At 41.3% G+C, this 25,003-nt stretch overlaps 1 protein-coding gene across 4 annotated transcripts in view; it reads right to left on the minus strand.

The window, feature by feature from the left end:
* LRP2 (LDL receptor related protein 2) overlaps nt 1-24,802 on the minus strand; it is a 196,825-nt gene extending 172,023 nt beyond the window's left edge. For all 4 annotated transcript variants that reach the window (XM_027589417.1, XM_027589418.1, XM_027589415.1 and 1 more), the window contains exon 1: nt 24,578-24,802. In XM_027589417.1, coding sequence (XP_027445218.1) covers nt 24,578-24,668 — 91 coding nt within the window. In that variant the 5' untranslated portion in view covers nt 24,669-24,802. The remainder of the gene's footprint in view (nt 1-24,577) is intronic.
* Nucleotides 24,803-25,003: the final 201 nt, after the last annotated feature.

The following is a 25,003-nucleotide window of genomic DNA, read 5'->3' on the forward strand; positions in this document are numbered from 1 at the left end:
TCTACCATGAACAGAGCCCTTATTCTAAACTTGTGAGTTCCTAATGGAAGGAAAAAAATGCCTTTAATCCTAGCACCCAGTATAGTACCTGCTAGTACCCAGATGATGCCCAGTGAATTAACAGTATGTGATGCATTAGAATATATGGGTAAAGCCAAGATGATTTCAAAAAAATGATAAAGGCTTGAAACCTTGATGATTTGTGGCCTTTGATAATGGATCCTGCTGTTTAGAGTCACTGTTTCTTCTGATCTAGTTAACAATTCAACAATCATCTCCCATACTGACCTGGCATGAGAGACCAGAAAGACTCGAAGTCAACCCCAAATCCTTGGGAGCCTATGCATATGTTTGGGTCATTCTCTGCTTATTTGGTAAAGGATGGGACCCCGCGTTATACAAAACATTACATTTATATCCAGCACTACTCTGGAGTGGAAAAAGTACTCTGTACCCCCCCCCCAAAAAAGACTACAAGAACATCTGATTCCACAAATCAAAATTTATAATTTTTCTTATAAGATTTGCTAACACAACAGAGTCATGATTTTAGTCTCCCTACACAGAATCAAAGGTAGGGTTGACTTTGTTAACTTGGGAATCTATAAAATGGGATCTATTATATTTGCAAAGACTTTCACGTTTGAATTAACTAAATTTCCTGTCTCCTCTGCTATATTGATCTTAAAGATTGAGCAAAAAGAATTTCAGGATATGCCTCACCAGCAGGTTATCTGTTATACTAGCAGTCCCCTGGCCCTGGTTTCTTATGCCTGGGCTCAAGGAGCATTTATAGATCTCCAAATCACTTCCAGGCTCTGTAAATGTCATCACTTTGCGTTATTATGTGATTACGATGACTTGAAACAACTCAATAGCTTATTGACACCAAACCAACATTATTATATTGTCTCCAACTGATCTTGTGTGTAATAAAATTGTGTCCAGGCTTCTGACTACATATGGTGAATTTATAATGTCCTAATATTAAGAGCAGCTTAAATAAAATTATAAGTCCATCTGCAGTGATTGTCAGAAGCAGGAAAAACAATGCAGAGTGTATTTCCTAAGATTTTACCTAATCTGTATGATAAATATCGTAAGTAATGACAGTAAAAAACCTATTGTCATTATAAATTTTTAACTATGCATTAAAATAAAATCTTAGAATTTTAATCCTGGAAAAAAGTAATGATTCCGGTAATAAACTATACTAGAAAGTACATACAATAAAACCTTTACTGATATACAAGTAATTAAAACCATCATTTATTGGATTTTTGTCTATATTACACTTTTTAAAAAGGCAATCACAAAAAAATAAAACTGGTATTAGGGATTTGGTGAAAAAAACAACAGTTTTTAGTTGGCTGTCTTAATTCTAGAAATTGGGTATCCATGGTTACAGTCCTGAGACAATGAATGAGCTGATATTCATAATAGCTCCTTAGATATTGCAATAATTAAAGAATATTTCAATTAAATTTAATAAGAAATTCAGATTTTACCAAAAAGAGCTAAAATAAGGTATTAATGGAGAAAACACTAGGTTAAGAGCCAACAGACACACATGGGTTTCAACCCTTGCAATAGTACTGACTGTCCCAACATCATTTTAAGTTCCGTGAGGGCAGGAACTATTTGTCTTACTGACTATTGACTCTTCACTCAATAAATATTTGTTGCTTAACTGGCTTAGCTTGGTGGACTTGGATTTAAACTCTCTGATACACAGTTTCCTTACCTGCAAAGTTTCTGACCTGCAAATCAGGTTCTGGTGAGGACTAAAGAGGTCCCTATAAACCACCAGCATAATGCTAGAGGTACAGCAGTCCTTCCATGAAGGCTGGTTCCCTCCTGGGTACTCCTACCCGTCATCCAACTCGAACAGTCTAAGCAATAGAATACTCAGGGATCATTACCTCCACCAGATAAGAGATCTTTGTTCTGATTGAGAGAAACCTTCCAAACCCTGACCCACCTTGCTTGTAGGAAGCTCAGCATTGAAAGCAAGGATGGATGGTGGTTGCCTTGCCTCCTGCCCAAGAAGAAATTATCCACTGGCCCAGTCTGGAGTTAAGGGCAAGACTGAAAATCAAGATTTATTCTAGGAAAAAAGGTCAAGGAAGACCTAAAACCAAGCCTACCACTGTTTTTCTTTATGCATCTTTGTTTTCCTACAGTGAGCATCTTTTTTTTCTTCTATTTTAAAATCACTCGGGGGCGCCTGGGTGGCTCAGTTGGTTAAGCGACTGCCTTCGGCTCAGGTCATGATCCTGGAGTCCCGGGATCGAGTCCCGCATCAGGATCCCTGCTCAGCAGGGAGCCTGCTTCTCCCTCTCCCTCTCCCTCTGTTTGTGTTCCCTCTCTTGCTGTGTCTCTCTGTCAAATAAATAAATAAAATCTTTATAAATAAATAAATAAATAAAGGCTTTCCCAGAGTGGATCTTGAATCATTATACTACACATTGACCTACCTTTTTAGAGTCATACAAGCTTTCCTACTGACCTCAGTTTATGCTTCTATATATGGACATAAAGAAATTGAAGATGTAAAGAAATTCAGGATTTTAATCAACTGAAACTAAGCTAAAAAGCTTTCCATTTAAAAGTTCAGAAATTCTCCAGGTCCTAGGTTCAAAAGAAGGATCTTTCGGATTCTTCCTAAAAGCATTAAAATATTCATTATCCTAGTTCTCTAAACTTTCTCCTGTATAATAGAAAATGCTACAAAATGCAAACATACTCTTTGACTAAAATAATTTGTGATCATGCCTTTACACTACATCCAAAGGAAAACTTAAGATGATAAAGTTGTTACCTTCCAGTTGAATCAGAAAGGCTTTAGAGAAAGCTGCATATCTGACCCTTCCAAAAAAAAGAATAAAATATCCCCGTTTCATGACCCCATCCTTAGGCTTCCCTGACACCTTACCACCTTCTGAAGTATTCTCCACCTCACAGACCAGAGGCTCCAAACTCAACTCAATCCAACAAACATGTATTGAAGCTCTGGTAGACCATCATTAGTCTGTGTGCTCTTAAGGAGGCAGCATAACTGTCTGGACAAACACCAAAAAGACAACAAGCCCACAACAATTTGGCTCTCTTCAAGTGAACCAACACAACCATCTCATCTCCTGCCAGAAACTAAGTGAAGCCAGTTCTTCCCTGAGCAGCGTTATGTTCACTGTTTACTAAGAGCACTCAACAGTTCACTAAGTTGGTGGGTAAAGTTACAAAGGGGGAAAAGCAACTTAAACTTGAAAGGCTCTTCTGATAGTCCAGGAATGAGGCAATTAGGGCCTTATCTAGTTCAATGGTCCTGCCTCTGCTTCATTTCCCGCGCTCTTGTCTAAAAATCCTTTCCTTCTCTGTCCCTTGGATCCCCATAATGTGGCTAGAGTTTTCATGGTTCTCGACCCTGACCCCCCAAATCTGCTCCCAGTGACTTATTAACAGCAAAGTTTAAGTGATTTTTAAAGACCTTCCGTGGGTATTTGCACTCTCGGCATAAGTAGGAAGCCCTCAAGGAATGAATTTTCTAACTGTGGCATTTTAAGTATTCTCTAATGGCGCAAATACCTGCCTCACCAGCTTGGTGGGGCAGATTTTTGGAGGATAAAATATCTTATCAGGGCTCCTAATATGGTACCACACAGGTGGTGGCACGTGTACACAACCATCTTTACTGGTGCCAAAAATCTCAGCAGTGAGATAGCATTTCTCCATAAATGCACAGGCCAGTTAAAATACAGTCAAAGAGCTTCCCAGGAGAATTTGGGGACATCTCTGCATCAGTGAATTTGTTTTAGATTACTCCGGGCTGAAGAAAAGGTCCTAAAGAAATATCACAAAAGCAATGATTCCAAAGGCCTAGAGAGACTCAAATAACAAATGAGCATGATTTATTGAAATACTGTTGTTTGGGTTCTTTTGTAAACTGAAACCCCTTACTCTACTATTTGTAACTCAAAGAATTACTACTGGAAATGCAAGATTTACCAATTCCACCAACGTGGAATATGTGTGTACATGTGCCCGTGTACACATATGCATATGTACACACAAGGAGGCCCAGTGTTAGAAAGCTGGCTAATGAAGGAATCAAATGTGAGAGTATATACTTCCCTTCTTCCATTCAGCCCAGTGTGTCTAAAAGCCAACAGCTATTCCTTAGAAGGTTAAGAGAAAAAGTTGGAATAACCAGATAGAAGTGTGCTTGATAGGGGTGCCTGGGTGGCTCAGTTGTTAAGCGTCTGCCTTCGGCTCAGGTCATGAGTCCAGGCTCCTGGGATCGAGCCCCTTATCGGGCTCCCTACTCAGCGGGAAGCCTGCTTCTCCCTCTCCCACTCCGCCTGCTTGTGTCCCCTCTCTTGCTCTTTCTCTCTCTCTCTCTCTGTCAAATAAATAAATAAAATATTTTTTAAAAAAAGAAGTGTGCTTGATATAGTACCCTAAAAAAGGAGGGAGGAAGGGAAGACTGTTCAGAAGCCAAGGAACTTTCCAGAAGTAAGCCCCTGGAGTCATACGGCCTGGGTACAAAGCCCAGCTCCATCTCTCTACCAACACTATGGCAGGCATGTTATCTATGCTTCAGTTTCTTCATCTAAAAATGGGATAATAAGAGCTCTTACTTCTAAGGTTAATATGAAGATAGAAAAAAGAGTTTGAGCCTGGCCTGGCCTTACTAAGTGTTCAACAAATGTTCATCATTGTTAGTATTTTTTGGCAAGTGTTTTCTGATCCTTTAAATCTAAGTGTCTACAGTCTAAGAATTCTCACTTCACCGTACATGTGGAAATCGTTTCTGACTCAATGACATTTTGAAAAAAGCCAAGCATGAAGTAAACAGAGGCCACATCTGACAAGAGGAAAACTCCTGAGCTTTTCATAATGTAAACTGCTGGCTGTATCACCACTACAACCATTAAGAAAGGGCGATTCTGATGTAAAGAAACCAGAGAACAAGAGTATTTCTAACCTCAAAATCCGAGACTCACAGATGAATATACACAGTAATAGATCTCTACTATATAAGGTTGAAGGTTAAAAAAAGACCTTAAAGTTGAATTCCAACGTTCTGTTGGTGCATGCTATATGCCTACAATTTCCTTCCTATCCCCTAGAATCATTTAAAATAGGCTTATCCTGGGGTGCCTGGGTGGCTCAGTTGTTAAGTGTCTGTCTTCGGCTCACGTCAGATCCCAGGGTCCTGGGATCGAGGCCCACGTCTGGCTCCCTGCTCCACGGGAAGACTGCTTCTCCCTCTCCCACTCCCCCTGCTTGTGTTCCCTCTCTTGCTGTGTCTCTCTCTGTCAAATAAATAAATAAATGAAGTCTTTAAAAAAAATAAAATAGGTTTATCCTTCATCCACATGATGGTCCTTCAAATATTTGGAGAGAGCTAGCCATTGTTCCCTTGATTCTTCTCCTCTCCAAAAGAAACAGCCCCAGTTTTTCCATCATTCCTCCTATAATGTAGCTTCTGGTTCTCTCATTATCCTTGTTTCTCTCCTCCAAATTCAGTTCAAATTGTCTGTCCCTCCCAAAATGTGATCTGCAAAGCTGAACAAATCCAGTGTCCCCCTGACCATCTATGGCCAGGACCAAAGTAGCCTATCCCAGGATTCATTCCCCCTTCCTCTTCAGGAACAGAATCTCAATTTTATTCAAGTGAACAAGGCCTTTAGCTGAAAGGCTACATTTCCCAGACCTCAGCAAAGTGTGGTCATGGGACTGAGTCTTAATCAATGAGGTAAAAATGCAAGCAGTAGTATTGTACAGGACTTCTAGGAGTCTCTTTTAAAGACCAAAAACACACCCTTCCTTCTGCTCCTCCATTTCCACTACCTAGGATGGAGCTAGGATGGTTATGGCCACAGCAGCTGTTTTGGACAATGAGGTGACCTTAGGGATGGGTGCCACCACCACGGGATGGTGGACCAGGAAGATGGGTATCACAGGAGTACCAAACCAGCCTTCTACGGCTGGTTAGATTAAGAGAGAAACAAATGTTTATCTCGTTCAAGCCAAACAAAATCTTCTCTGCAACAACAGTCCTATCACCTCCCCTAGGTGATGGAATTGCTTTACTACGCTCATGGTGGTTCTTTTAACTTCCCACTAAAACAAAGATTTCTCGAGTTCCTGCTTCCATATGGCTTTGTGCCAGACACAGGATACCAGAGGAGGCAGGCACAACTCAGCATTAGTGGTCCTATTCTAGAAGAAGCGATAAAACACATACATAAATAATTATAATTTGATAAGTGCTCTAAGAGAGGTTCAGATAACATTCGGTGGAGATGGAGAAAGGCCCTGTGGAGGAAGGAGCATAGAAGCTACAATACGTGGGTCCAAAGGGAGGGAATGCCTGGCAGATGAAACAAGCTGGAACAGCCACAGAGGCCGGAAAGTGTAAGGCATGTCCAAGAGACACATTCTTCATTCTATATCACTGACACATGCCTTCAAATTACAAAGATCTTGAGTGCTTGAGGCCTTTTATGTGAAGTAAAAAACAAATCTGCAAGATCATAGCACCCTCTAAAGCCACTCAGTGCCTCCATGGAATCAATTCAATTCACAAGACATCTATAGAGCACCAACTGTTTTGCCATCAAGTAAGAGTTTCTCATAAAGAGTTTTCTCCTAATCTGTAAATGTGATCAAACATTTTCCACATTTTAAAAAACACTTGGAGGTGATACTGTGCCAGTATTCTACTAAACTAGACGAAATGTTTCCAAGAGATGTATTCTGAGATTTAATAAACTATAAGCACACAATACAAATGCTATTTCTCCTTTTCCTCTTATAATTGATTGATTGATTGTATTAAACTGAGTATGTATTCAATAAAAGTTACAGAATCAAGACATGCAAGATCCAGAGCCTCAGTTTGCTCATTTGTAAAATGGGGATAGAACCTCCCTGGACTGACCTGAGGATTTAACCCTAGAGCTATGATGACTATATCACAGGGATATAGTAAGTTTCAGTAAATGTCAGCCCTTAATTAGTAGTATTATTCCTTCTTTCAATCCCTATCAACAAAGATGGACCCTCAATAGAGACACTACTGGCATTTGGGGCTAGACAGCTCCTTGTAGCATGGAACTGTCCTATATATTAACAGCTGGTTTAGCATCCCTGTCCTCTATCCTCTAAATGCTAGCAGTGACACTCAGGCATTATGACAACCAAAAAATTAATAAATAAATAATCCTACACATTCCCAGATGCTCCCTAAGGGAGCTGTACCAACCAGGAATCAATGCGTTAAACCAAAGACATACACATGTGTCATGCCCAGATGGCCAATAAGCTAGAACTGCTTAAGACACAGGGATTCAAGAAAATACTATCAAGTAGTTATGAATGTATATAATATGCATGTACATTGAAAAGACATGTCTACGTGTATCATATGACCTCACTGATAGGAGGAATTCTTAATCTCAGGAAACAAACTGAGGGTTGCTGGAGTGGTGGGGGGTGGGAGGGATGGGGTGGCTGGGTGATGGACATTGGGGAGGGTATGTGCTATGGTGAGCGCTGTGAATTGTGCAAGACTGTTGAATCACAGACCTGTACCTCTGAAACAAATAATACATTGTATGTTAAAAAAAAAAAAAAAAAGAAGAACATAGCAGGAGGGGAAGAATGAAGGGGCAAAATCGGAGGGGGAGATGAACCATGAGAGATGATGGACTCTGACAAACAAACTGAGGGTTCTAGAGGGGAGGGGGCGGGAGGATGGGTTAGCCTGGTGATGGGTACTAAAGAGGGCATGTTCTGCATGGAGCACTGGGTGATATACACAGACAATGAATCATGGAACACTACATCAAAAACTAATGATGTAATGTATGGTGATTAACATAACATAATAATAAAAAAGAACTATCTAAAAAAAAAGACATGTCTAATATTCCCATAGATAAAGCATCTCAACTTATAAAACAAATAATAGGAATTATCAAAGAGCCACAAATAAAAGCTTTCTCTATATTTCATGGTGGCTCTCTACCCTTCTCATCACCTCCTGGTCCACAAGTTTAGTTCCACCCTCATCATCTGTCCTCTAACTTAGCTGGCTGATCTGCTTTCCCTCACTGCAGCAAGCATTATCTCTACAGAACAAAAGTCAGATCATTGCACTTCCCACCTTACATTTCTTCAAAGGTACCAAACTTCTTGACATAGGAAGTCCTCCACAGTCTTACAAGACTCCACTCTTCCAATTCCATCTCCTGCTGACACAGCCTCCTCAAGACTCAGTTCAAAGAGCTATCTTTGTGATCTTCCTTGGCTCCTGGCCCCCTCAGGCCTACTTGACTTCATCACTCCTTTCCTGTGCTCCCAAACCTCTATTATAGCACCTGTCGCTGCCATGTAGCACAATTGTTTATTTACATGTTTTCTCCAACTGTGTCTCCACTTATAGGCACAATAGGACCTCAGTTAAATGTCTGTGGAAAAAATATATTAACGACAATATTCACCGATTATCAATCAAATCTAGATAGACTAATAGCTTTCTCACTCCCTTGAACTTCTCACTGATCTTGCTCTAGTTTCATGCAATAAAAAGAAAACTATTATAAAAGAAAAAACACATCATTAATTGTGATTCTTACACATTCTGCCTAAAACCCCTCACAAAGCCAAGTATTCACCTTAAAATACTCTTCCCCCTAGAAATTCTTCTCTTTGACCAGAGGACACACCTGACTCTACTTAGCCTCCTGGTTCCATCATTCTATCCTCAAAATTACAAGACCTTACCAATAAACTCTGCATGGGACCAGGTTTGCAGGAAGCATATACATAACACATGAAATGGAAATATTGGATCCATTCAGAAGTTTGAAATTTTCTGTAACATGACACTTTCAATCTGTGCTTTGAAGACCTGAGAAGTGAAGAACCAAACGTTCTTGGGGTAGAAAGGCAGGTTATAAGGCCTATCTTCTAATGCTTCCTTGTCTCATAGTTTCACCTCCTTTAAAAAAAAAAAAAAGAGGCTACATTTTTCCCCAGCAAGTTCTATGGATAGAGTATTTGACAAGTGGTTCCTTTATTTCAAAAGACACAGCATGGTGGCTGTTCCGCTGCACTGACCTAACCAAGAGCTGGTCAACTATGAATGATTTCACACCAGGCTCCCTGTGGGGCCAAATGTTTACTGAATGCTCACCAAGTGCCAAGACCTTACATGTTCACAATGTCCTTTAAATATTCTCAGGAGCCTGCAGGAGAGAAATTACTAACACCTATTGTATAGTCCAAGGAAACTGAAGCTCAGAGACATCAAGTGGCCCAGGGGTACACATCTGGAAAGTGACCAAGCTAAATCTCCGAACTCCAACACCAGGCAGTGTCCCAGCACCAGAAAGGATTTGGCCACAGATAACCATGTCCAGGGTAGGCACTTGAGATTAAGGATCCTTGGGTAGGCGGAGAAGGGGCAGTGGGGGCATGGTCAGAGAGCTTCTATAGTAGTAAGAAGAGCCCAAAGTTTTACTTAGCAGCCAGAGATTTAAGTTTGTATCACCGGCTTCAGTTCATTCCCACAATTTAGGCTACCTTCTGTACCTTCAAGGAAACTGTAAGAATTTTCTCTTTATAAAATGTGGGTTATTTTAGCATAGAATTTTTTGCAAATATGTACTAGTTCCTCAGAACTTATTCAAGATGCTAAATATTCCTTTTTGAAGCGATCCTAAGCAACCCTAAATCATCTGTCCTACGGTGCAAATCCCCAGAATATTCAACGCCTTTCAGAAAATGTAATAGCATATTTAAAGGCACGGGGCGGGGGGGATGATTTTTTAATGTTCCAGCTCATTTGTTTCATTGAAGACCAAGACAACAAAATCATGAAAGCGGGGAAGAGAATTTTCAATTATAAAGATTCTAAGAACAACATTTAGTTGTATATTTCTATGTTTTAAAACTGCAATTAAGTTTTACAGATTAATACAATCGATAAATCCCAAGATTTATATAAATTTCCTTTAAATAGAGCACCTAAGATATCCATTAACGGTTACTTCCAGCTAAAAGCCAAACTGTTTGATCTTGTTATACCTATCATTCAGTTTTAACTTAGAAAAAGGAATGAAAATAAAAAATTGAAGAACTTAAAACTAAGAGCTTATCCTAAAGTGAGTTCGATCATTTGCTACTCGCATTCTCCCTTAATGTTATTATGTACACATTTACTTATTCAATTTCCCTAAATGATTCTTTCAAAATCTGAAGGAGCAAAGGTGTCGTTCAGCCTGACTTTTCTTTAAAGCCATATATCAAAAGTTACCCTGGTGTGTTCCTCCAAAATACAGCTACCTTGAGAGTTCTCATTTGTAAAAGTAAGGTTGGCAGGGAGAAAATGAGATGAGGAGAAAAATCTCTAATTTGTCATCAATAAAATAAATCAGGAAATAGCCTTTAATCTCAAGAGTACAATTTACTGATTTAGTCATTTATTTACAAAATTGATGGAAATTGTTAACAAGGAGTTAATTGATTTGAGTCACCTGATTACCACAGTTAATTAACCACACTGACTTAATCTTCTTTGAAAACATCAACTAATCATTTCCCAGGTGTCAAGGGGTAAATCGTTAAATAAAAAATAAACTTCTTTCCCCCCTTCAAGGGAGATTTCTTGAGCATGTTTTCTTTGCAGATTCCAATCTAGCAACAAGCCAAGCTTGGGTTTTTTGGGTTTTTTTTTTTTTTTAATATAGCTATACTGAGAGAGCTGCCATCTTTCCAGAGTTTTTCCTTTTATAATAAAGAAAAAGCAGCCTTGCAACCTTACCATCCGTGTCATTTTTAATTACTTCAAAAAATAAGCTAAGAACACTTTTTGAATAAAAATGAACAAATCAAAAAGGCAATTGAAACTTTCTTATGAAAAAGCGAGTTTTCAAAAAATTAATTTCAAAACTTATTTGGAGGGTGTGATCACAAAGAAACAGTGTGAGGGAATGGGGGCGGGGGCACGGTATTACTCAGCTGTTCTAATCTTGATTGTGGTGGTGGTTACACAAATATATTCATGTATTAAAATTGATAGAACTGTATACTACACAAAGTCCATTTTAGTCTATGTTAATTTTTTAAAAAAAACAAAGCACTTCATAATGCCAATATTCAAGCCCACTTCTGTGAAATTGTGAAACCTTATTCCCTTTTTTACAGAGAGAAAAATTAAGGCCAACCACTCACCCCACACACCTCAATAAAAAAGGGGGCTGGGAGGAGTCTAAGAAAACCAACATTGTCAGAGAAGATCAGAAAGAATACACCTCATGTTTCTTGTGGCTATCCAGTGCTCAATTAGTAGATGCACTGCTTCTCTCGGGGCGGGGGGCGGGGGGATTGTCTTTGATCTGCCAATGCACCCTTAGTGCAAGAGGGCTCTGGAGGGAACCAAAGTCCCAGGTCACCGTGACAAATCACGCTTAGACTTGCTAAAGGGAAACAGAGCAAAACACCGTTCCCCTTCCCTCACTTTTTCATTCCTTCCATCATAGTGGAGTGTTTGAAAAATAAATCTGGATTACAGTAGGATTTTGTTGCACATACTCACAATCAGCAACAACTATTAAAGAGCTCTTTGATTTCCCTTACAGGGAAGTAAAAGCATTCAATACAAGATGCACCCTGCTTAGCTCAAGTCCCACATTTTCTCTTGTCTGCACTGCTGGGTTTAATTATTTACAGCGAGAATCATCTAACTTTCACTGTCTTCCAGTTAGTACGTTCAATTTTTAAACCATGCATTTTGTTTTTCTCCAGAATCTCTGCTTCCAATGATTACTTTGCAAATTCTTTCAACACCTCACTGCACCAAATATTAGGGAAGAGGTAAATTTTTATGGCAGAAGTGAACTGGAAAAAAAATTCAGAGTTTTGGTACATAAAAATTAACCATTTAGCAATTTAACTTGAGAACATATGTGTATTGTACCTCACTCATTTGCAAGCTCTTTTTATTAATTACATACTGAGAACAAAACCAGAATTTCCTATCAATACTCATCATTATGGCCTAGAAAAAGTTTAACTACCATGTACATTAAATCCAAAAGCCTCCTCTCCATCTTACCCGGCACTGATGAATCCCTAAGGAATGACTGATAGAGTCTTACAGCTTTGCTGCTTTTAGGGTCAACCTCTTCTTTTTTCCTAACAATCCTATTTCAACTAGAGCTAACCTGAGGAAGGAGAGCCATACTAGAAGGTAAGAAGTTCTATCTTTGAAATCTATTTGATAGTTTCACAGCAGAAATTCCCCATAAAGTCATCCTAAGAAAAGGCACAAGCAATAATACATTTTTTTTCTAGAAAAGCTGATTTAGGCAACCCAATTAAGAGATGAAGTTGACTCCTGAGTTTCAAGACTCTCTCTCACCTTCTGGCAGCTTCTTCCTTTCTTTCTCCCCCATCAAAACATACAAGCTTTGGGTCTCGTTCTCACTGAACCTTGCTCTAGCAAACTTTTACTGTGCATTGCTATCTCAACTAAGTCCTTTACCCTACAGGGATAAACATTAGTTTCAGGGGGGAAACAATGTCTTATTCCAAAGCACTGGTTGTGATGGTGACAGAGCAGACATCTTTGGCCAGGGTGAGAGATGCTTGGGGGCCAAGAGACCTTTCAGCACCTCCAGAGCCCGTAGGCAAATGCCTTCCACATCCCTACAACAGCTGCCTCCTCAGATATATAGAGACTCCATTCTCACTTGGTTGTTCATTACTTTGTTCTAGGATGTTGAATAAGAGAACTTAGTAAGAATTTTTTCCACTGATATTAAAAAACAGCAAACTTTAAATCTGTACTTCACTGCCATCCCTAAAAGGAAGTTAGACTAGAACTCTCGAATTGGGTGCCATCTTTTGAGTTAAAAGGCAAGTAATTATAGAGAAGAGAATATTGCCAGATAAGGAATGGTAGCAGAGGAGGAAGCCAGCAGGCAAGAATCAATGGGTACCTACACAGTATAGAGGGAAAAGTGGTTAAAATAGAAATGTACTCTTCTGAACAGTAAGCTCTTTTGGACAAGCCTATGTCACAGGAATCTCTCCGTTCCTTTTTTTTTTTAAGAAAGAAAGTGAGCAGGAGGCGGGGACAGAGGAAGAGAGAGAGAGAGAATCTTAAGCAGGCTCCATGCCTAGCACAGACCCTGAGATCATGACCTGAGCCGAAATCAGATTCTTAAGTGACTGAGCCACCCAGGCACCCCTCTGTATCCTCTGATATAACTAGTTACATCATGCCTGAAGCAGAAGGCTTGATCAACACGTACTGAATGAATGACTGCCGAAGTAACACAGAAATGTCCACTTTGGGGTTGCAAAGGCACAAGCTTCCGAAATGAGTTCATCTTAACATAACATGAACCATTAAAAGAGGCTTTGTTTGCTTGTGTACAGAGGCACTACCTTCCACTTGCTCCTACTTATCCACAGTCACAATATGTAAGAGTAAGGGCTTTGGGTTCAAATCTTGGTTCCACCACTTAGTAATTGGATGGCTTTAGGCAAATTATCATACCTGTATGCCTTGGCCCTTTATCCATAAATTCAGATTGTTAATGAAGAGGGGGGTAAATTAATACCTATAAAACCCTTAGGATAGTGTCAGACATGTAAGCACTCCAAAATATTTATCTGTATCATTTCTGCAACATCACTACCCATTTATGCATGTAACTGAGCCATTCCTCTGCCTCTAACTTATTTGGTCATGGTGGCATATGGAGTCCTCAAAAGAATGGGATCTGGAATGAGAAATGTGCCCACAGGACAAGCAGCCATGGGCATTTTTCAGCAGTCTGGGCCTTCTTTGGTTGAGCCCATTTTTCCTTCATTCGTCAGGAACAAGATCCATGAATGTCCTGGCTTGACATGTGATGTTCTTTCCACCATAGTCCATGCCGCCTCCCTGAGTTGGGAAACCACTCCCCTCTTCAAAGAGGCCCTTTTGTCTGATCAAGGCTGTTTTCACTGTGCTGTGGTCTCAGACAGCTTTCTTTTGTGTTGTTTAAACACAGAATGACAGTCCACTAACATAATGTCTAAAAACTTTGCCTTATCTTTGTGTAAAAGCTACTGTATCAAATCTGTCCTAAAACTAGCAGAATGACCCATTCTGTATGTACAAGGGATTCTCACAGGGTAACCAAGTGTCTCAGTTAAAGTGAGAAAAGTTAGAGAGACTGATGCAGAATCAGCTACTCTCAAATGCATTGGGAATCATCAGTAGTTGGGGGTCAGCGAGGCGGAGGAAAGGGGAGAGTCAAATGGAGAGAAACAGCGTTGCTAAGCCACTTGTTTGATAGAGATAGCAATTTTTTTCTCCATTGGGTCTTCGATGGGGCCCCCAGGAGCCTGGGGGAATTAAGAGCTGGCAAGACCAGTGACATGGCCAGGAGCTGACGATGCCCCTTCTTAACTTGAGAGTCCATGATGACATTTATCCATTCGTTCAACTTATATTTATTTATTTAGCCCGATTCTGGATACTAGGAATAAATCAATAAACAAGAGATTTAAAAAAAAAAAATCCCTGCCCTCATGAAATTGAGATATTAGAGAAGGAAAGACAAAAGTAAATAAATAAATAAGTCACATACATTATGTCAGATGATGCTAAGCACAATGAAGAGTTAATCAGGAAAGAATTGGAGAAGACCACACTGAGAAGGTGACCTACGAGCAAAGACCTGTAGGAGGCAAGGAGCAAGTCATGCACAATCTGAGGCAAGAATGTTCAGAAAGAGAGAAACTAGTACAGAAGCTGTAAGGTACTATATTGTGGGGGAGGGGGCAAAAATTATCCCCATGCCTACAGCACTGTGAGTGGGGGAGAGGAGAAGGATGTGAGGTCAGGGAAGTGATGTGAAGGCCAAATGGTTAGGGAATGGTAGGCCACTGTAAGGATTTGGACTCTGACTCTGAGATGGGAAGAGATGGTAGACCCACAGCTAGGTCATCAAAAGGCCCCTTCAAGGACTTTCTACATTCACTCAGCTCCTTTGGCATCCACCTCAGTTAAAGAAGGGCACCTTGCCCAAGGTCATGCCCTTACTGGGGCAGGCCACATCTAGTAACCGCAGAAGACCATTTCAGCCTGACTCAGAACACTCATAGCCAACTCTTGCTCCAGAGATGCCCCACTAGGTTGACTGAGGCCTTCTCACAGTTTAACTTCTTCCTCTGCCATTCCTGCTTCCTTCTTTCTCTTCAAAGGTAATGATCTTAATCAACATCAGTGTCTATTTCTGGACAACCAAACTTGTGTGTAACAGAAGCCATTGGGGCTTCTGAACAGAGGAGTAACATGATCTGACTGATGTTCTAAACAGGTGTTGAGAGTAGACAGAAGATGGACAGAAGGGAAGCAGGATGACCAGTAAGGAAGTTATTGCAATAATCTAAGTAAGAGTGGACTATGACTTGGATCAGTGTGGTAGCAAAAAACATGGTGAAAGGTGATTGGATTCCAGATACATTTTGAAGATTAAAACAATGGGATTTTCTGATGGATTGGATGTGAGGTATAAAAGAAAAAGAGGAGTCAAAGCAGAGTCCAAGGTTTGGAATCTGAGCAAGGATGGACCAGCCATTTACTAAGATGGAAAAGTCTATGTAGAAAGCAGGTTTAGGGCATTGTGAAGATCTGGAGTTCAGTTTTGGACGTAGTCTAAGATGACTATTAAAACAACCAGGTGGATATGTCAAATAAACAGTTGGATTTTTGGGTCTGGAGTTTAGGGGATTGGTCTGGATTCGATTCATAAATTTAGAAGTTGTCAACATAGAGATGATAAAGCCATGAGACAGGATGAGTCTCCAAAGAAGTAGTGTACATAGAAATGAAAAGTAGTCAGGGAGATGGACAGGAACAAGCATGAGATACCAAAAAGATAGCAAGCAGAGGCCAGCAAGGGAAGATGGAAACCTGGAGAATGTGGTTTCTTAAAAGCCAAATTACGTGTTTCGTGGAGGAAGGCAGGATACACTGTGTCCGATGCTGTTGATCAGTTCAATAAAACAAGAACTGAGAATGGATTATTGGATTTAACAGCATGGAGATCATTATTGACCATGGCAAAAGACGTTAACTATCAAAAGTGGGAGCAAAAACTTGAATGGTATGGATTTGAGAAAAACTGGAGGAGAGAAACTGCAGTGGATATGGACCAATCTGGGAAGGAATTTTGCCATAAAGAGGAACAGAGAAAATAGGGTGATAGAAAGGAATGTGGGGAAAAGAGAGGAGACAGTTAGTGAGAGATGAGACAGAATTCAATCCAAAACATGAATGAACTGTTTGAACTTCAGAGCATGGAAACTTCATCCACAATAACAGGAGGGAAGATAGAATATATGGACAGAATGCACGCAGGTGATGATGGCTGAGTTACGGGAGCTTGTGGAGTTCTCTTCTGACAGCTTCTGTTTTCACATTTATAAGAAGCAATGTCATCTGAGCAGGTGGTGTTGGAAGTTTGAAGAAAGAGGAGATGTAAGGAAGTAGGAAAGCAAATGGCCTAGCCAGGAAGCAAGTCTGAGGTTGAGATTAGTTTCATAAATTTATGGTGAGACCAGTCAACATAGTTTTGTGTTTTTCTTCTGCCACATTCAGCTACAGCAATGCAGATGTGGCCTATTAGATTTAACCAGGACTGGGCTTTGGCAGAACACAGGAGAGCAAGACAAAGGGGCCAGACTGCTGGCTGTATAGGCAAGGAAGTGATGTTAATGATGAGTCATAAAAATATAAGCTGAGGAAATAAATAAATGCAGGATTTAAGGGACAGTGTAAAGGTGGTAGGATCACGGACTCTAAGTCCCAGTGGGGTCAACAAAGAATTGGACTTAGAATGTAAAAGAAATGAGCTGCAAGGTTTTCTGACACTCACATTCCAACCATGGGATAGATGGCTGCTTTAGATGCCAGCAGGCTCTGTCGGGATACTCTGGGATAAATTGGAGGAGAGAGATTACAGTGGTTATAGAGAAATATGTCTGATTTGGGTGAGAAAGGATTAGAAGACCTCCAATAGCTCTTCAGCTCAAAGAATCTAAGGTTCTTCAGCTCAAAGAATCTAAGGTTCTTAGAGTGGAAAGAAGGACTTCAAGGGTGTCCAGGGGAAGAGCAAAGAACACAATCAAGACACAAACAGTGGCTCTAGGGAGAGACTGTCATGTTGGCCAGGAAAGGAGATGGCCAGGAATGGGGGCAGTACTAGATGTAAAAGACTAGTTTTCCTTCTTACTACCTTGTAACATCCCCATCCAAAAGAAAGTACGGATTTAACAAAGTGTATTTTAACTACCACCGGAAGAAATTTACAGTGGCACGCTAGTACACCTTTAGTTACAAAACTAAAAAAATGAGAGGCTACCTAGATCAGTTGTTCCCAAATTGTCTGCCCCTTCAGAATCAACTGGAAACTCTTTAAAAACAGATGCCCATAAACCTGATTGAGTAAGTACGGGTTCTGGTTGAAGAAAAAAGCTCCCTAGGTGATTCTGATGATATACCAAGTTGGGTGAGCTAGTTGACTTCTATCTAGGGTCTCTAGAAATTATAGCATTCTGTAAGTCATAATGAAATAATGCTTTTGAGAACATAACCAAATTTCTCACAGGTGAATTGCCCCTAGATATGGTCAAGGAAACATGTAGCCCCATTTGCTCTGGCAGCTATAATATAACAATAGGGGAAGCCAGACTAAAACCAAAGCTGAAACCTAGAAGAGAGTGGAGTCAAGAAAAACACAAAGGAAGAGAACTGGAGCCCTGACTGCACCTCACCTGAACCCCACTCTGCCTCAGAATTTTCTATTTAATATGAGCCAATAAATACCCCTTATTGTTTAAGCTGGTTTGAGGTAGGTTTTCGGTTTCTGGTTTCTCACAGCAAAAAGTATGCTCCACACCCTCCCCCACATCAGAATTAAACCAGTGTGGAAGCACATGCTGACATCTTCTCCTCTCCTTTAATGAGATTATAATGTGGGTAAGATTGACATATTTCAGATTAAAAAAAAAAAAAACTTCCATTCTTAAATTCAACTTTATTTGAGGATTTTCCTATGAATTAAATGATTTTGATTTTTTAGCCTTTACTCAGCAAAGCTTCTCCTTGTTAATGAGATAAAAACCAAAAATTGGGCCCAAAGTGACAAGCAAATCTCTGACATGACAGGACAGGATGTTTTTATATGGGAATTCAAGAAAGTCTAGCATAACCTAATTGTAGCTACCGTCTTCTTCCCCTTCCCCTTTTTCACATTTCCCTAACACCTGCTGGACCTTCAAAAGTAGGTATGTTGTTACTTAATGTCAATCAGTAGATCAGTGAGTAAAGACTTATTGTCAAAGTTACTAAGAAAGAATCTTCATGTGTTATTGACTGAGAGTACATAAACTTAAAGGAGACCTCTGGTATTGCTTACAAACTTGGATCTCAAGATCTGGACAATAAACAAGCCATTGTATCCATGGTAACAGTGGCTTAACTTTTCAATGCACAGAATGGTAATTACATTTCCTCCTTTCATTCATTTCTCCCTGTTCCCAATAACCTTGGGGGTCAGGCATGACCTGAGGGCTAATGACTAAAATCATAGAGCTTTCAACATGAAACTTCACATTGTCTAACCTGTCACTTTTCTTGGAGAGACTTATTATTTCCTTGCATTGTGTTTTGGCACTGTCCTAAGTCAGAAGTACCCATCTTACTTTTAGAATGACAATGTTTCTAGTTTCTCAGCACATGCTATTAGAATAAGACTTATAGACGAGCAAAATAACCATTGGCAGAGTGCGCATATATTTGGCATTTCTAAATTAATCCAGGGAGGTGTGAAAGACACCTGCTCTACCACTTACAGAAGCAGTCCTCAGGTTAAATGCTAAAGACCCTTGGATTTGCACCAAGATGTAGTCTGTCTCCATAGAAGCATTTTCATATGTCTCCAAACCCTCCTCTCTTCTTTCTTTCCACCCCATTCTCAGAGCCAAGGCCTCCTGCCTGGAAAAGGGACAAAGTCTTAAGAATATAAACAAGAAGAAAAAAAAAAAAAGAATATAAACAAGAGAGCAGAGTTAGTTGGGAAAGGAAAAAGGACCTAGGATTCCCTGAAAAATGAAATCATACAATGTACTCAAGAGCTCCTGTACTCTGTTCTTTTAGCTCATTCTCCAGAACTTTCTTGTCCATCACAAGTCTGGTCCAAATAAGAATCCTTTAGGCTACAAGTAAACCTTCTAGAGAAGTCCTTCTTTCTCCTGTTCTCCTAAACTTAAAGTTGCAACATGATCACATGAACACAGAGCATCATGTCTTTTGCCTTAATATTGTCAATACTTTTCCCCCTTCAATTCATTGAGTTATCCCAGGACTGCATGCCCTTGAGAAATTTCTATAGCCTTGTAAGTCTGTCATCATGTATAAAATAAAAATAACATCAGTTGGTTTTACCTGATAAGGTGTCCTAGACACATGTTGTTTTTGCAGCCCAGCCTCTGTTCACCTGGTAGCCCTCCCCAATTTCCCTCTGCAGTCCAACCTTAATCCATGACTTCAGGGACCAAGCATATGACCCAAGCCTAAGCCATGGACACACTTCATGCCATGGATACAGTGATTGGTTCTCCAATGAGTTTGTGACCTAAGGAGAGCCCAAGATGCAACTGAGACTTCTACTAGGAAAAATTAAGACAAAAACTCTTGCTCTTTCCCAATGGACATAACATGAAAATATGTAGCTCCAGGAGCCACTGACAACCATCTTAGAACATTAAAGAACACATCTGAGAATCTTCATCTCAGAGTCAGGAGATAGAGAAACCAGATCAGCCTGACATAGCCTGAGCCCCCATTTTATATTAGGTTGAGCCAAAAGAAATTGCCAGTATTTGGCTGTCTAGAGAAACAGCAATCCCATATGGTTCAACCTAATAGCAGTATCTTTTCAATTATGTATTTCAATAAACTTCCTTTTTGGCTCCAGGCAGTTTAGTTTAGATTTCTATCATTTACAAACATAAGTGTCTAGACTAATATGTAAAGTTGTAGCCACGAAAATGTTACACCAGCATGCATGGATGCATCAAAGAACCACTAGTGTTTAAAAAAAAAAAAAATACTATCGTGTCCTCTCAAGTTTGAAAAAGAAGTTAAATTCTTGAAGAGGTTAATAAAGATGGATAAAAATATGTATGTAAGACCTCACAATCCATAAAGCATTTCACACTCATCTCATTTAACTGGCATAACTACCCTATAAGGTAGATATGTGCCCATTTTACAGATAAGAAAACTGACCTGAAGAGTTGAGTACATTGTCCTGAATTTCCCACATAGTAAATGGCAGTAAACCCAGATCCTCTAATTCTAAAATCCCACACTCTTCCCACTTCATTTCACCATGCTGAGATTGTGAAAAAATTGCTTAGGAAACATCTGCATGGACCCCAGTAGAACACATGGAGCATCAAAGAAATGTCTCTGATTTTCAAAACAACAACCAATCTGATCATGTTAAAGAAACAGCCCAAAACTCAGGCTGAAACATGTCAAATCTTTCTAACATTGGTGAGATCCTGGCCAGGGTTCTAGTTTCTAAGTTTTTTAATTAAATATTTTTATTTAATAAAATAAAACCTGTGTTTCTTAAAGGGCCTGCTTAGAGAACATGGACAATGATCAACAATGACCTAACAATTACCTTGAATTAAGACTAAAAACCTATTCATGTAGCAGTCTGGACTATGAAACCCGGAGACCTTAGGAATGTGCTTTGATGGCCCAAGATTTTGAAAAATAGATCCGGAGGTACAGTCTTTGAAAGTTGGGGCACTGACATGACATAAGTTCTGGACCACGCTGAAAGCATGGCTGTAATTAACCTATCCTCTTAGACCTGAGACATGTGACCCATCCAATTTTTTTTAAGAGAATTGACCAAGGTGATCTTTTCATCATACTTGTTCTCATATGACAGGTCAGGATCAACAGAAAAGCAATCTAGAGGCCTCCTCAACCAACCAGGCTGAGGACATTCCAAGTACATGTATCTAAAAATGATCAATTGGAAAGACACAAAGAGGAGCCGGGGTTTACTCTAACCTCGAGTTTCCGATCTTAGCTCTGACCTCAGCCACATGCCCTCAGGCAAAGGGCTTCACCACCTCCCTTTCACCCCTTTCAGTCTCCTCTCCTTGCCTCCAGGGTTTAGTTGCTTATCTATAAAATAATGCAAGTAGACCAGCTGATAGCTAAGATTTCCTCCATCGGTAAAAGTCTAATTTCTATTAGAACAGGACAGGCACAAGATTGAATCAGGGAGTTTGAGCAGAAGCCCTATAAAAACTGGGTAGGAAGAATTTCAAGCAGAGAAAAAGAAGCCAACTGCTAGGAAATAAAAGCAGCGGCGGTATCAGAGATGTGATAGAACCAAAATGTTGCTTGGTTGTTACCGGCCCCAGAATCCTTTACCTGAAGATGTAATTGTCATAAAGCTGATACTAACTATAAAAGGCATTACCAAGCTTCTACTGGAGGAAAGAATATAACTGTTTAAGATCAATACCATTTTCTCAAAAAAACTTCCAGTCATATCCTGAGATCTGGGAATTCTTCAAAGAAATGTTAGGGGAAAATGCCTAAGACTTCCTTATGTGAGCTTAGAAATTAGAAATATGAATAGTAAGCCAAAAAAAAATGTTACCTTTAGTATTGGTCAACATAGTAATACCTGCTAGTTATAATCATTGTCTATAGGCCTTATACATTAAGCACTTTTATCTCTTTATGTTAATAAAATGCCATGGAACAGATTCCTCCTGTTATCATATCAATTTGGCAGATAAGCAATCTCAGCCAGGAAAGTTTCATGACTTTCCCCGGGTCAACAGACAGAAAGTGGTAAAGCCATTGCTGAAACCCAGACAGCCTGACTCCAGAGTTCAGGCTCTCCCAATTTTTCTTAAAAGCATTATACAAAATATGAAGAAAATACAAATAATTTTAGCTATAGATATGCTATAATTTTTTTAAAGACTAACCATAAAATACTCAAGAGTTCTTTTCCAATGTCTAATGATGCAAACCTGCAGGAAGATCATACCTAAAATGTGTGCTAAAATAAGGACATTTACAATGTCATCACACTTTACCTGATAGGTCAATACAACAGGAATCAGAAATCTCCTTAACCTTCCAGGCTGAGGATATTCAGAGGGCAAGTAGGAAGAATGGGAGTAAGGATGCCTGGGGTCAGGTGATAGAAATCTTAAAGGAATCCCTGAAAAAATATCCAGAGTTATGGCACAGCAGGTAGACTTTACCTTCTGTGGTAAAATGCCACTCAGCTTCTTCAGTAACCTCACACATGGGTAGTAACCTAGGGAGCCTGACATTTTTAGTACCAAAGAAAAGAGACAGGGAAATAGAGGAGAAAGTCACATACTATAGCAGTTAAATTATAGCCTCCGGACTCAGAATCTCTTGGACTGGCCTCACAACTGCCATTTTCCAGCAGTATGATCTGGGGCAAATTACTTCATTGCCCAGTGCCTCCATTTCCCATCAGTAGGGATAGTAAGAATACTTACATCAAAGGGGTATTATAAAGACTAAATATCAATAAATATAAAGCACTAAGAACAGGGTCTGCCACATATCTAAGTGTATGATACGCAACTCTTACGGTACATAAGATTACTATATATTCTTATAGAAGATGGATGGATGTAAACTACCAAGAAGAGTTAAGTACAGTTGATTTGGTGACTAAACCATCAATCCAGGGGAGAAAATATCTGTTTTGATTGTATGGGGACAATCCAGATGTATCCCAGATGAATCCGGACTAGATTTCCTTTTGCCGGGCACTGACAGGAACATATAGTAAATCCTATGGCTGCATTTAGGACATAAGACGTATATCACCCTAAGCGCTGCGGCAAACCCTCCACTATAATAATAAATCCTCTTTCTGTGTTACCAACACTGAGAAAAAGTGTTCAAAGCAAGAATTATTAGCGGTCTCTCCCTGCCTCCCCTCCCTCTCCAAAGATTTTTACAAGACCATTGGGGTTTGTTGGCGTTTCCAAACTTCTCAGGAAGTCTGAAATGGGTACTGCTAGGAGTTGCTGTATAATTACTTAGTTGATTCCCTCTAAGGAGCTTACGCTAAGAATTGAGGAAAGAAAGCAGATTAACCATTTGAATACATGCTACGGCCCATCCACAAGCTTTTCCCTCTCTCCGCCATAAATGGGGGCTTCTACAGTCCCCACCCGTCAACCCCAATATGTGATCCAGGGAAATCAATGTATTGCTTTGGCTAATCCTACAACAATAGGGGTTTCATTTTCATTGTAGGGCAATTAAGTTGTCCGACGGGAAGGAAGGAGCAAGAGGGGAAAGGGGTGGGGGGAGAACTCTCCCATCCCCACAGACAGATTAGTCCCTGTGGAGGCAGCAGCGTCCGTTCTGTCTGTCTGGTGGTCGGTCACACGCAGCTCCGGGCTGCTACCTAGCAACGCAAAGCCTGGAGAGAGCTCGCCGGTTCCCCTGCCTCCTCCTCGCCCTTCCCATTCATCCCTGGTCAGTCTCCCCACCCCACTCCGCGCGCTACTCTCTGTCTTCAAGTTCCCTCTCTCCCTTCCTTCTCTCCCTTTTCATTCCTGTCTTCTCTCTCCTCTTCCCCCGTACTGTTTTTATCCCCTCCACTTCTTCCTTTCTTTCTGTTTCTGTACAAATGTGAACTCTAGCAACTTGAGAGAATTTTTAAGTGCTTCATCGCGGAAACTTTCTCCATTCGAGCCCTCAAAACTCTGGCCGCGCAGACGGGGCCTCATTCATCAACACAAAAGCCCCCACCTCCCTGTTGAAAAGGAAAACCCTTCAAAGAAAATGCCCCAGTATATCTGCTGCTCTCTCGTCCAATCCCGCTTCCCGGCCTTATCTCGGCTCGTAAATGATCTGTATCGAGATGCGGTCTCTTGAGGGTCAACGCGGGACCAAGTTTCGCTGAGGAGGAGAAGGGGGGGTACTCTAGCCCGCGAAGGGATCTCCCCGGCTAAGCGCGGCAGGTGGAAAACTGCGCACGGAGAAGCGCGGCGAATCTCTCAGCCCCCCAGAGAACGAATCAGTATGGGGAGCAGACTGCGCACTGGCTAGGAGGACCTCTGTCTCCGGGTTCCAACTGCAGAGTGCTTTCGAGAGGCTCGGGAGAAAGTCCCGTGGGAACAAAGGCGGGGTCCCCGTGGGGTGCGCTGTCACCGAAACCGGCGGAGCTACTTTCTCAAGTTTGCTGCTGCTCAGTTGCCGGGCGGGAGAAGGAGGGGTGCTCCCGCTCGCCCCTCGCTGAGCAACCTGAGTGCCCTGGCGGGAGCCGCACCAGTGCCGCCGCCCTGCCCTGCCCCCCCGCCCCGGCCGTGGTCCCCTCAGTGCGCTCACGGACCCGACCCCTGCCACTGCCGGGTAAGTCCCGAGCTCTGCGCGGAATTCCGGCCAGCGGGCGCTTACCTTGGCCACTGGCCGGCGCCAGGCAGGCGGCAAAAGCCAGCAGCACCGTGCACGCCACCGCCGCCGCCCCGCGTTCCATCCCCGCGGCCATCCGAGGCCCCGGCCTCGCCGTTCCTTTCCCGGGAGGTGGGCGCGCGTAGCACACAGCAACCGCCGCGCCTCTGCTCGCTAGCGCTCCGGTAGGCCTGCACCTCGGCAGGCTCCTAGAGGCGGAAAACCGGCCCGAGAGCCCAGGGCATCCCGTTTTCTACCCGCGCCAGTCCCCACCCTCCAGATGGTGCATAAAGCCCTGGAGACCCGACCGCCCCGGAACTAGCATGCGGGAATCCAGCCGGGCAGGCCCCCTGCCGCCCGGCCCGCCCCCTGCACTTTGCAGCGCTGGGAGGAGTAGGGACTCGAACACACGTGCGCTCACACATGCACACT

This window comes from Zalophus californianus, chromosome 3, assembly GCF_009762305.2.
Source record: "Zalophus californianus isolate mZalCal1 chromosome 3, mZalCal1.pri.v2, whole genome shotgun sequence".
Classification (NCBI taxonomy): domain Eukaryota; kingdom Metazoa; phylum Chordata; class Mammalia; order Carnivora; family Otariidae; genus Zalophus; species Zalophus californianus.